This window comes from Cydia strobilella, chromosome 1 (assembly GCF_947568885.1).
Source record: "Cydia strobilella chromosome 1, ilCydStro3.1, whole genome shotgun sequence".
NCBI lineage: Eukaryota > Metazoa > Arthropoda > Insecta > Lepidoptera > Tortricidae > Cydia > Cydia strobilella.
The window spans coordinates 27,112,762-27,123,708 of record NC_086041.1 but is presented as its reverse complement, the minus strand read 5'-3'; the positions used below and the strand labels follow the sequence as shown (position 1 = coordinate 27,123,708).

The 10,947-nt window shown below is 37.2% G+C and overlaps 1 protein-coding gene across 2 annotated transcripts; it reads right to left on the bottom strand.

Moving 5' to 3' along the window:
- Positions 1-856: 856 nt before the first annotated feature.
- On the bottom strand, positions 857-10,062 carry LOC134743846 (odorant receptor 67a-like). Of its 2 annotated transcripts, XM_063677472.1 has the most exons (7): positions 9,691-10,062; positions 9,495-9,602; positions 8,902-9,389; positions 8,580-8,682; positions 8,406-8,501; positions 1,592-1,747; positions 857-1,005 (listed from the first exon to the last, which is right to left on the bottom strand). In XM_063677472.1, exons 1-7 carry the CDS (start codon positions 9,967-9,969, stop codon positions 952-954), a joined length of 1,284 nt encoding a protein of 427 aa, XP_063533542.1. In that variant the 5' UTR covers positions 9,970-10,062; the 3' UTR covers positions 857-951. The 2 variants fall into 2 exon arrangements, with proteins under 2 accessions (XP_063533542.1, XP_063533551.1); XM_063677481.1 differs by lacking the exon at positions 9,495-9,602.
- Positions 10,063-10,947: the final 885 nt, after the last annotated feature.

Here is a 10,947-nt window from a genome sequence, read left to right as displayed (position 1 = left end):
AAAAAGGTTAGCTAAGTTAAAGTTTGTTGCCGTCTATTGTCTTTCTGACGGTCGGCATTTGCAAACTAAAATAAGGAATTCAAAATGCATCCTAATTGGTTATCTTTATGGGGAGGCGAAGCTTAGCCTAAACAAAAAACAACTAATAAACTGTTGTTTGTCTCATTACCTGTTTTTACACTTTTTATTATTAACATTAAGAACCCTGAATGCATCGTAATTCGTTAGTCTATGGGAGGCGGAGTTTAACTCGTTTGTAAGGATCGAGGTAAAAAATTTCTGAAGTGGTTCACCGAGAATGTCACCGATTGTATGTAGGTACCTTATAAATTTATTGATTGGTTGGTTGACATTCATTAGGATATTCAAAATACTCTTACTCCTAGAGTCTTCTGGTAATATCTTCTTTATTATTATGTAAATGTTCCCGTGCCATTATAGGTAATATAAACACTGAAATTGTATTATAGTATAGTGTTATATGCTAGGTTAAGGGCCCCGGCAAGCTCGGTTCTCCATACAAACGTAGTTACGCTCTCATTTTAAAACTAGTCGCTAGTTTGTACTTACAATAGGATAAGGTATATCTATGTCTGTAATTAGTTTATGTAGCTTCAGAGATCATAGTTAAAAAAATACAGGGAATTTTAGATTTTCACACAAAACTTTTTTTTGCTCTACTTCGTTTGTTTTATAAACTGGTGCTATATAAACTAATTGCAGACCTAGATATACCTCATATCATTGTATGTGCAAAGTTTCATTACAATCCAACCCGTAGTTTTAGAATGAGAACGAAACTCCGTTTGTATGGGAAGGTGAAATTCGGCCGAGCTTGCCGGGGACAAAGTAAATAAGATTAGAAAGTTTTAGATACTGTGCAAGAGACGTGCAAGTAGAAGTAGCTCTGATTCTTCGGTGTTCATGGTTCAGGCCCAGGGCTGTTGACATTTAGTCATTCAGGGTCCTGAGGAAGGTGAAATAACTGAAGGACGTCTTTAAAATCTGAAAAATGATAAAGCTGATGTAGTTTGTTGATATTAACATAATAACTTACGTTTCACTCTTGCATAGCTACTTAGGCCAGCCCACGAATAGCTTGAGGTAAGTTAACACACCGTTTACGCAGTAATATATAATTGCGTATACACTGTGTCTAATTACGGTGTGGCCGTTCCTTTATAGTTGGACGTACACCTATCTAAAGTGTTATGAGTCTACAAAGACAGAAAAGTAGTAGGATGTCGTTTTTTGATCCTAATCGTGGTTATATAAACAAAAACGTCATCAACGTATACCGTGCTCATATTTAGTCTGCACATTGACGGCGGTGGCGCCGAGCGTGCGGACGGCGATGGGCCGTTGCAGGCGGCGCAGCAGTATGCACACGGAGCGCCGGTTGGATACGCTCACTTGGCGCGCTGTGTCGGTGCTCAAACAACAACGTACCGTGCTCATAGTCTGCACGTTGACGGCGGTGACGCCGAGCGCGCGGACGACGACGCTGCAGGCGGCGCAACAGTATGCACACGGAGCGCCGGTTGGATACGCTCACTCGGCGCGCTGTGTCGGTGCTCAAACAGCAACGTACCGTGCTCATAGTCTGCACGTTGACGGCGGTGACGCCGAGCGCGCGGACGGCGATGGGCCGCTGCAGGCGGCGCAGCAGTATGCACACGGAGCGCCGGTTGGACACGTTCATGCACTCCCACGGCATTGAGTATGCTGTCGTTGCAAGGAGCTCGCTCTTTAACCATGCAACAGTTTTATTTCTAATGAGATCTAAACCCAGCTTATATATATATATATAGTAATAATAATAAAGCCTCTTTATTCCAATATAACTTATAGCTACATACATGCATTATATATATTATTTATTATAAATGTATAATTTAAACTGTATTACACATAAAAATAAATAACCGGTCAAGTGTGAGTTCGTTAAGCTCGTGCACCGAGGGTTCCGTACAAACTTTCAATTATCTCATCTATATAGGTACACTAGACTTATATTGACCGGGATATAGACCGTGATTACCTTTTGTATAATACAAAACCTCAAGTCCTTGAAACCTTGAGTCTAGTGAAACTAACCGTGAATCATTCAAAACTCTATATAGGTACATCTTATAAAACAAAGTCCCCGCCGCGTCTGTCTGTCTGTATGTATGTACCTACCTATGTTCGCGATAAATTTAAAAACTACTGAACGGATTTTATTTCATGCGGTTTTTACCTATCAATAGAGTGATTATTGGGGAAGGTTTAGGTATAAATTTTGTTAAGGTTTACCCGTGCGAAACCGGGGCAGAACTAAAAACATAAAAGACTTTTGACCAGAAGTATACTGTATACAGTGCAATCTAACGGCAAATCGGCTAAATAATTTGCGCGACCGGTAGTATGTTGGTCTTTCAGGGATAATTCTTTATCATGTCAACCGATTTCAACAATATTTATTTTATTAAAAGAAGGTGTTTTAATTGTAGTCTCATAGACATTTCAAGTATTTAAGTAGTAGTAGTTACCATTCTGCCAGAATAGGCTAAACGGGGGCTATTAGTAAGTATCATGTATAACAGTCAGATGCAGAGAGAGGTGACCCCCCCCCCCCCCCCTGCATGGACTGATTGTATCCAGGGAAGTCGCCTCTCTCTACATCTGACTGTACTAATGTACAAGCGCTGCGGAGGATAGATAGATGATAGATAGATCAATTTATTTCTTGTTGGCAATTACATGATATTTAACAATGTCACAATGTTTCTAAATAACATGAACTCACAAATAGATTGTCAAAATGTAAAAGACAATAGTTCAGTAAAATAATTATGTAAAAAATAAAAAAACTATTAAACAAATCATAACAAATAAAAAAATTGCTTGTAATCAAGCATAAGGGCCCGGAGTACCTCATAGCAGGAGCAGTCATAACTGCGGTAGCAAATGTCCCGTGCGTAGGTAATCTATATACTATCACCTATGATTATGACTTCCCACTGCCGTTCACTCCTATAATCACTCATCATCATTAACTTAAGAGTTATTCTCTTGTCGGTGGAGTATCTTCCAGCTTTCCCTATCCCGCGCCAGCTCTTTGACTTTTCACTACACCTAATTAAAATCTGGGTTGGATCTTAAAATAAGTCGCCTTGTTTGAGGATAATATTGACGCTGTGGGGGGCTTTTTTGGGTTATTTATTTATTTATTTATTTATTTAATCTTTATTGCACAAAAGAAAACCTTACAGTACAAAAGGCGGACTTAATGCCATAAGGCATTCTCTACCAGTCAACCTTAAGGCTAAGCAGAGAAATTGTGGGCGGTGCTACAAATACAACAGCAAAAATAAAATAAAAATAACATAATATAATCACTCATCATCATTAACTTAAGAGTTATTCTCTTGTCGGTGGAGTATCTTCCAGCTTTCCCTATCCCGCGCCAGCTCTTTGACTTTTCACTACACCTAATTAAAATCTGGGTTGGATCTTAAAATAAGTCGCCTTGTTTGAGGATAATATTGACGCTGTGGGGGGCTTTTTTGGGTTATTTATTTATTTATTTATTTATTTAATCTTTATTGCACAAAAGAAAACCTTACAGTACAAAAGGCGGACTTAATGCCATAAGGCATTCTCTACCAGTCAACCTTAAGGCTAAGCAGAGAAATTGTGGGCGGTGCTACAAATACAACAGCAAAAATAAAATAAAAATAACATATAATCACATATATATACAAATATAATATACATATATAATATATATATAAATAACGACGAAACTCATTATGAAACTAATAAAAATACACTAAGAAACTTTCTTTCCGCTAGCATAGAAAGCACGTAAGGATTTTTTGAACGCGAACTTATTTGGCGCATTTTTTATGTTAAAAGGAAGTCCGTTCCAAAGGCGCGCCACCTGCACAGTGAACGAATACGACATGAACCCGGTTCGGTGAAAAGTGGGTTGTTTTGAAATGATTTAAAGCAATTTTAGCCGCCGGAAATAAGGTCAACTCGGCGAAGACCGTCTGACGGCGAAGGTCGTCTAGCAAGAATTACAGCAAATTCTGCACAGCTACGAGGATGGCAACACAATTTACGTAATGATAAAACGGTTCTAGTTCATACTAATTTACACAGATGGCACTACCTCTAGCATGAAGAGAAAAACCGGCCTTTCAAGTTTAGTCAGGTTCGCAACTCGTATTGGGAGTACAAGACATTAAGTGTTTTTAAGATCGATCCAGGTATGTCTATTCTTTATTAATGTATTTATATGAATATTATATTACAATAACGTTAAACTCGGTATTTCACGAAGATATTTCTGGTGGAAATAAACTAACCTCAAAATGTAGTAGTGGCGGAGTCCGTCAAAAGTTTGGAGGCTAATATCGTCATATGAAGAAGTATATGATTGTTTTGTGGAATATGTAAATGAGCTACAAAATTTAACAGGAAAAGTTATAAAGGAGTTGAGATGCGACAACGGTAGAGAATATATTAATACAAGAATTTTTAATTTTGCGAGAGAAAAGGGCATAATGATTAAGCCCAGCCCAGCATATGTGCATGAGTGGAACGGTACAGCATAAAGATACAATAGATCGATTATGGATATGGCACGATGCCTTTTAGCAGAAGCAAAAGTTGACAGACGATTTTGGCCAGATGCCGTAAAAACAGCAGCTTACTTAAAGAACCGAATATTGACAAATACTTCAGAAAGAAAGACTCCTTACGAACTATTTTTCCAGAAGAAGCCATCTGCAAAATATTTAAAAATGTATGGCAGTAAAGTTTATGTTAGAACGCCAGAAGAAAGGAGAAGGTCAAAATGGGATCATAAATCAGAAATGGGAATTCTACTCGGATATACAGATGTTGGTTATAGAGTACTGATTAATGACAGAATTATCATAGCAAGGCACGTAGATATAATTGAAAAAGATGTGAAATTAATTGCTTTTGACGATGAGGAAGAAGGTAAAGAGGAAAATAAAAAAGAAGAAGAAAAGTGGGAAGATACCATAGATGAAATTGAACCGGGAGAAACAGTACAAGAGAATGATAATGATACTGACGACAAAGTAAACGATGAGACGAGAAAGTCCAAGAGACAAATTAAAGCACCAGTCCGTTTCGACGAAGAATTCGGCTACTACTGTAGATATCACTGTTAATTATTGTGATGCGATGATTCCAGATACTTTTCAGGAGGCAACCAAATGTGACGAGGCAGATCAATGGAAAGAGGCAATGGATAGAGAGATGAACAGGCTTGTGAAGAATAATACTTGGACGCTGGTAAATGCTCCAGAGAACAAAAAGGTACTTGACTTTAAATGGGTGTATACGAAGAAAACCAACGATCTCTATAAAGCAAGGTTAGTGGTACGAGGCTTTCAACAGACAGATAATGTCGAAGATACTTATTCACCTGTAGCTAGAATGCAAACTTTGAAACTACTTTTATCATTCTGTTGTCAATTTAACCTACATGTACATCAAATGGATGTAGAAACTGCATTTTTAAACGGTAAAGTGTTATCCGAAGTGTATGTCAAACAACCGTTAGGGTATGAAGATGGTACTGATAAAGTGTATAAATTATATAAGTCCTTATACGGATTAAAGGAAAGTGCGTGGTACGAATGTTTTCATAAATTTGTGTTGACCTTAGGGTTTCGGCGAAGTAAATATGACTATTGTCTCTATGTGAAAACTGATAGTAACCAAACAGTATATATTAGTATATGTAGATGATTTATTAATTGCTTGCAAAGATGAACAAATGGTTGCTACGATAATAAATAAATTGAGTAGTTATTTTAGAATGAAGGACATGGGAAAAGTCAAAAACTATATAGGAATTGACGTTGAGTATGATTATAGTAAACCGAATATTTTGACTTTGAGCCAGATTGAAAATTCGAAATTTTATAAAACACCGATGGAGATTAATATGAAACTTGACAGATGTGAACTGAATGAGGATGTTAAATATAGAAATTTGATAGGAGCGTTGTTGTACATTAGTTCTGGTACTCGACCAGGAGTCGTAGCACGGTACGCTTATCACCATGCCTGTCACGTTCTAACAAGTATGTGAGTGCGAAAGTGACGGTTTTAGTGATAGGGGAAATCATGCTGCGCGGGCAGATATAGCTTATTGTGTCAATTATCTGAGCAGGTTTCAAAACAGTTATAACGAGACTCATTTTAAATGTGCATTGCGTGTTTTAAAGTATTTGTACGCGACTAAGAGCCTTAAGCTCACGTATTGCCAAAACTTGAAGGCAAATATTATGGATTGTTACGTAGATGCCGATTGGGCCGGAGATGTTTTAGATAGAAAATCAACCACAGGATTTGTAGTAAGGTTATTCGGAAACGCTGTGTATTGGAAGTCTAAATCGCCAACATTAGCATATACTTAAATTAATACTCGTATAATATTTTACTTAAGAATATATTGGTCTCAATGTTTGATCTCATTGTTTTATTAATACTTACCTGCGTGTTTTCTACCCCTGCATGGCGATGTATGCCGGTCTTACCCGACAAACGAAACTTTGCATGAAATTAGCCATAATAAACCCTATTCTTGAGCTATTAGAGTCTACATTCAGTTGTTATTGTAGTTCGCACTCGTACAAAAATCTATAATTACGTAGGTTGCCTATGTGTAGGTAAATTCGCCATTAGACGATCTTAGCCGACATTGGCGCTGAGTTCGTCCATTGCGATGTGTTTTAAAAATGAGTGTTTATTTCACTATCCGATGCCTTATATGAGAATTTGGCAAGTTTAATTAGAAACCAACGAAATATTTTATCAACTAGTTTCAGAAAATTTTACTTTCAGGTAACAGGATAGCTAAAATTTGTCAAGTATTTTCTATTTAAATAAAGTATGCCGGTCTTCGCCGAGTTGACCTTAAGTTTTTATTTTTTTGATTTTATTGAATATTTTGTGGCTACTTTTGTACACCATACATATCAAAAATCGAATCGGAGCACTCCAGTATCCTGAGCCGAGCATATTTTCTGTTTTAAAGATTTGTCATGGAACCGAATTTGTTAACCCCGACCCCACGTGGTCTTTATGGTCTCTATCTCTACCCCTAGAGTGTATATAAAAGCCCGGAGGCGCGGAGGGAGGGCAGCCCCCTCCCTGCCGCGGGGGAAAAGTACCAATCACCAAAATAACAACAATGTAATATACTTGTACGTCAAATTTGACAATAAACAGTAAGTAGGTTTAAAGTCGCAATTGTTTTAGGTATTTGAAACTTATAGACTTAAACTGGACGCGACTCAAAATTTCTCAGTTTTTGTCACTTAGGTTCGTTTACCGAAATTTTTAATAAGAGGTACTTATATGAAAGTAGCAATAAGAAAAAATACATTTTATCTAGGAGGTAAAACTTGAGACATTTAGGTAGGTATATTGATTTGAGTTTGCCTGTACCCGCGAACGTAATGTGAAGTTCAAAACGTCAGGCTAAAATGATAAAAGTGCATTCTATTAAATCCCGTTTCAGTACCTATTAAAATTTGGGACATTTAATTTCTCGCCTTTCTCTCGAATTCGCGCTGTTTGGTCACGGTTAGCCTAACATACATAGAAGGATCTCGCTTTGCTCATCGTCGCACCTATCCTTTAACTCTGGCAGAATACCTACAGTGAAAACTAGTTTCACCTAGTGAAAATGCGTTTTCTCGATAAGTCAAAACTAGAAACTTTTAACTGCAATCAATTTGAAATAATTAGTGAAATATACCTTGTTTTCACCAATGTACTTTTGCGACAACTAGTTTTGAAAACTCCGAGCTACAACTAGTGAAAATGCGTTTTGGAAAACTAGTTTTACTCGTGAAAATGGGTTTTAATAAAATTAGTTTTAACTAGCTCTGTGGTCTTTGACGGATTAATCGGTCTTTGGCGCTGAACCTACGGTGCGTATATATCGGTCATTGGCGTCCAAAAGGTTAAATTGTAATGTTATATATGAGCCAAATAGCTTGAAATAAATGATTTTTTTAACCTTTCGGTCGCAATGCTTGATTTAGGTATCCATGCCAAATTGCAGCTTTCTAGCACTAACGAACACGGAGCAAAGCCGCGGAAGACGGACAGACGGACAGCCATGGCGAAATTATAAGGGTTCCTAGTAGGTACTAAACTATAACGGAACCTTATTAAAAACGACTTAAAACTTCAAAGCTTTATCACACACATGGTGCTTAGAGCATTTTGCGAAAACATTTTTTGACTGAAAAATCCCAGTTAACTAAAACTAGTTTTCACGGCAACACATAATTTTTTTATTTATATTACCAACTACGCATGTGTGTATGTCTCAATCGTAATTTCTCAACGTGTTGACGTACCTTGGTGTTAACTATTTCATAAATAGTTGATATAATAATGAGCTGTCCGAAGATTGTTACTGTAAGGGGGCCATATTTGGTTAGAGCATCTGGGTCCTGGAACACAATAAATAATTATGTTTTGAATAACATAACTAGTTAGTTATACTTGAAAATAGAAGTAAAAGAACTTACCCCTGCTGATAACTCAAGAAGCAATATACATCCCGATACTTGATGAAAGAGAAAGTAAATAGCTAACACCGGTCCAAAAAAGTCCGACATGTCATCTGTAAAACTAAGCATAAAACCTGAGCCACCAAGACCGTACCCCATGCAGCGAATATTTCCACCATATAGTAGCCATTAGGCGTGTTGGGTGTTCGCTGCATTGGGTACGGTCTTGGTGGCTCAGATGGTAGAGCACTGTACTAGTGATCCAGTGGTCGTGGGTTTAAGCATAAAACGTCAAAATCTAATAATGTGTTACTGGGTATCAATTCCATAATTATCTTACCTGACAATAAATAGATGATGTTTAACACAATCTTTTAATTTTTCCTTAATTACAAGATTTTCTTCCTCAGTGAACATTGGTGCTGTTAAAACTGCAAACTGCTTTATTCTTCCAAAGTGTGGTTTTATTATATCCGTGGACTTCTTGGGCTCAGGAAAGGTCAGCAGACTATTTTTAAGCACTTCAATGTGACCGATTATTTGGATAACGAACAACGTCATGAGGAGGTCTATTCCACTAACTAAAATGGCGCATCCGAAAACTACGTAGAAGTTAAAGATTGTGGCAAACTTATAGTGGTCCTGAGGATCAAAGCCTGGGTAAGAGAAGTAGACGGACAACTCGACGGTTTTATTGTCATTCTTGTATGCCCCGCTGCTGATGTTGTTGATGATGGGCATCATGTTGTATGCGACGGCGCAGAGCATCCCAAATGCCAGTGTTATTATTACAACGCGGTGGGAAAGCCATTCTAACTTCTCATACATCTGGTAATAAATTGAAAATAAATTCAATTAAAATGATATTAATTTATTATAAGAAACATATAATCATGTGATGCAATATGTATTTACGCCATTTAAAAAACTGACCTTAAGGTGGTAGCTGCCCTTATGCTTGAAATGTGTGAGATGAAAAGAAAGCAGGAATCGTTCTACTATTTCTCCGTACCGAGAGAAAAGTGGAAGAAACGTTCGAGCCTTAGAGACAAAGGAAAATAATTTGATACAAAAACACCACTAACACAACCATGATGCAAAATAAAAATGTAAATGTACATATACTTACTATTGACAAGGTAGCTAAAAATAATGACAAATACATATGACCCACTTCAAAGAGAGATAAAACATTGAAGTTGTCGATCAGGAACCATACTTCGAAACTGATGGCTGTAACTCCGAAGGGTATGATGCAACGGCCATAGTACTTGTACAAGCTGTGAACCTTGCCGCCAGCTATTTGGTATGGCCAGGAAGCTGATATCGTAAGAAATGCTTTTAATATTTTTATGTAACCGACGGACAAAACGTCTAGGGGTCTGCAAAAAAGTATAGGTACATACATTAAACTATGCTACGTAGTGAGTATATTAACGTAACTAGACGCGTAAATAGTAAAAAATTCTGCATTTATTAATTAATAATGTAAAAAAAATCGCGGTATGCACCAAAGTAGGTCCTTGTAGATATATCGGAGCGGTCAATGCGCTCACAAATATCTGAACACGCCTCTATTGTCAAGGCGCTAGAGTGCGTGTTAAGATATTGTGAACACCTTGGCCGCTCCGATATATCTGATGGCGACTGTCAATATTTCGGATAAGGAATATACATATTTTTCCCTTACGATGCACAGGGCGCTCGCCTTTCAGACGTGTTCATGTTTGCCATGGCTAGAGTAGAATGTCGTGGTAATTAAAAAGCGATGACGAGAATAATTTATTTATTTAGTATCAAACGTTATGGTTAATGTGGATGCATCTGATAAAACTCCATACACTTCGGTACAATAAGATAGTTGGAAGCATATCCACGTTATACATCATTAGAAAATTGTTGCTAGTCCCGTGTTATTAGCGATAAAGGTCATTTCGATGGGATAATTTGTAAACAGGCCTATTAGATACTTGCCTTGTTATTTCTTTGATATAAATATATCATTATAATATAATGTGCTAATCCTCTCATTACCCTCGTATCGTAACCTCATGTGAAAAGCAACAGCCGTAGCATTAAGCGCTACTTAGTCATTTCATTAACTAATTTTAATTTATGATTTACTTACTTCATAATTAAGAATGCAAAAAAATAACCAATAACCATGGCCGATGGTGATGAACTGGACATAAAGCATGATAATAGGTGGTGCAAATACTGTGCACAACACGTATAATTTGATAAGCACTTCCGAAAGTCACTAAAAAAAATCTACATATGGAATAAAACTATGAAAACGGATTATATCGCGTATATTGAATTTATAATACATCCCGACGTTTCGAACTCTTTACAGCGTTCGTGGTCAACGGGTGACTGAGGAAAA

What these genes read in the sequence shown, in the direction of transcription:
- LOC134743846 (XM_063677472.1), bottom strand. Translation starts at nt 9,969, where the DNA reads ATGTATGTACCTATACTTTTTTGCAGACCCCTAGACGTTTTGTCCGTC. An exon ending in TTTTAGCTACCTTGTCAATA is followed by an intron (nt 9,603 to 9,690) that starts GTAAGTATATGT and finishes TTTGTCTCTAAG; the next exon opens with GCTCGAACGTTTCTTCCACT. An exon ending in ATGAAATAGTTAACACCAAG is followed by an intron (nt 1,748 to 8,405) that starts GTACGTCAACAC and finishes GCATGGTTAAAG; the next exon opens with AGCGAGCTCCTTGCAACGAC.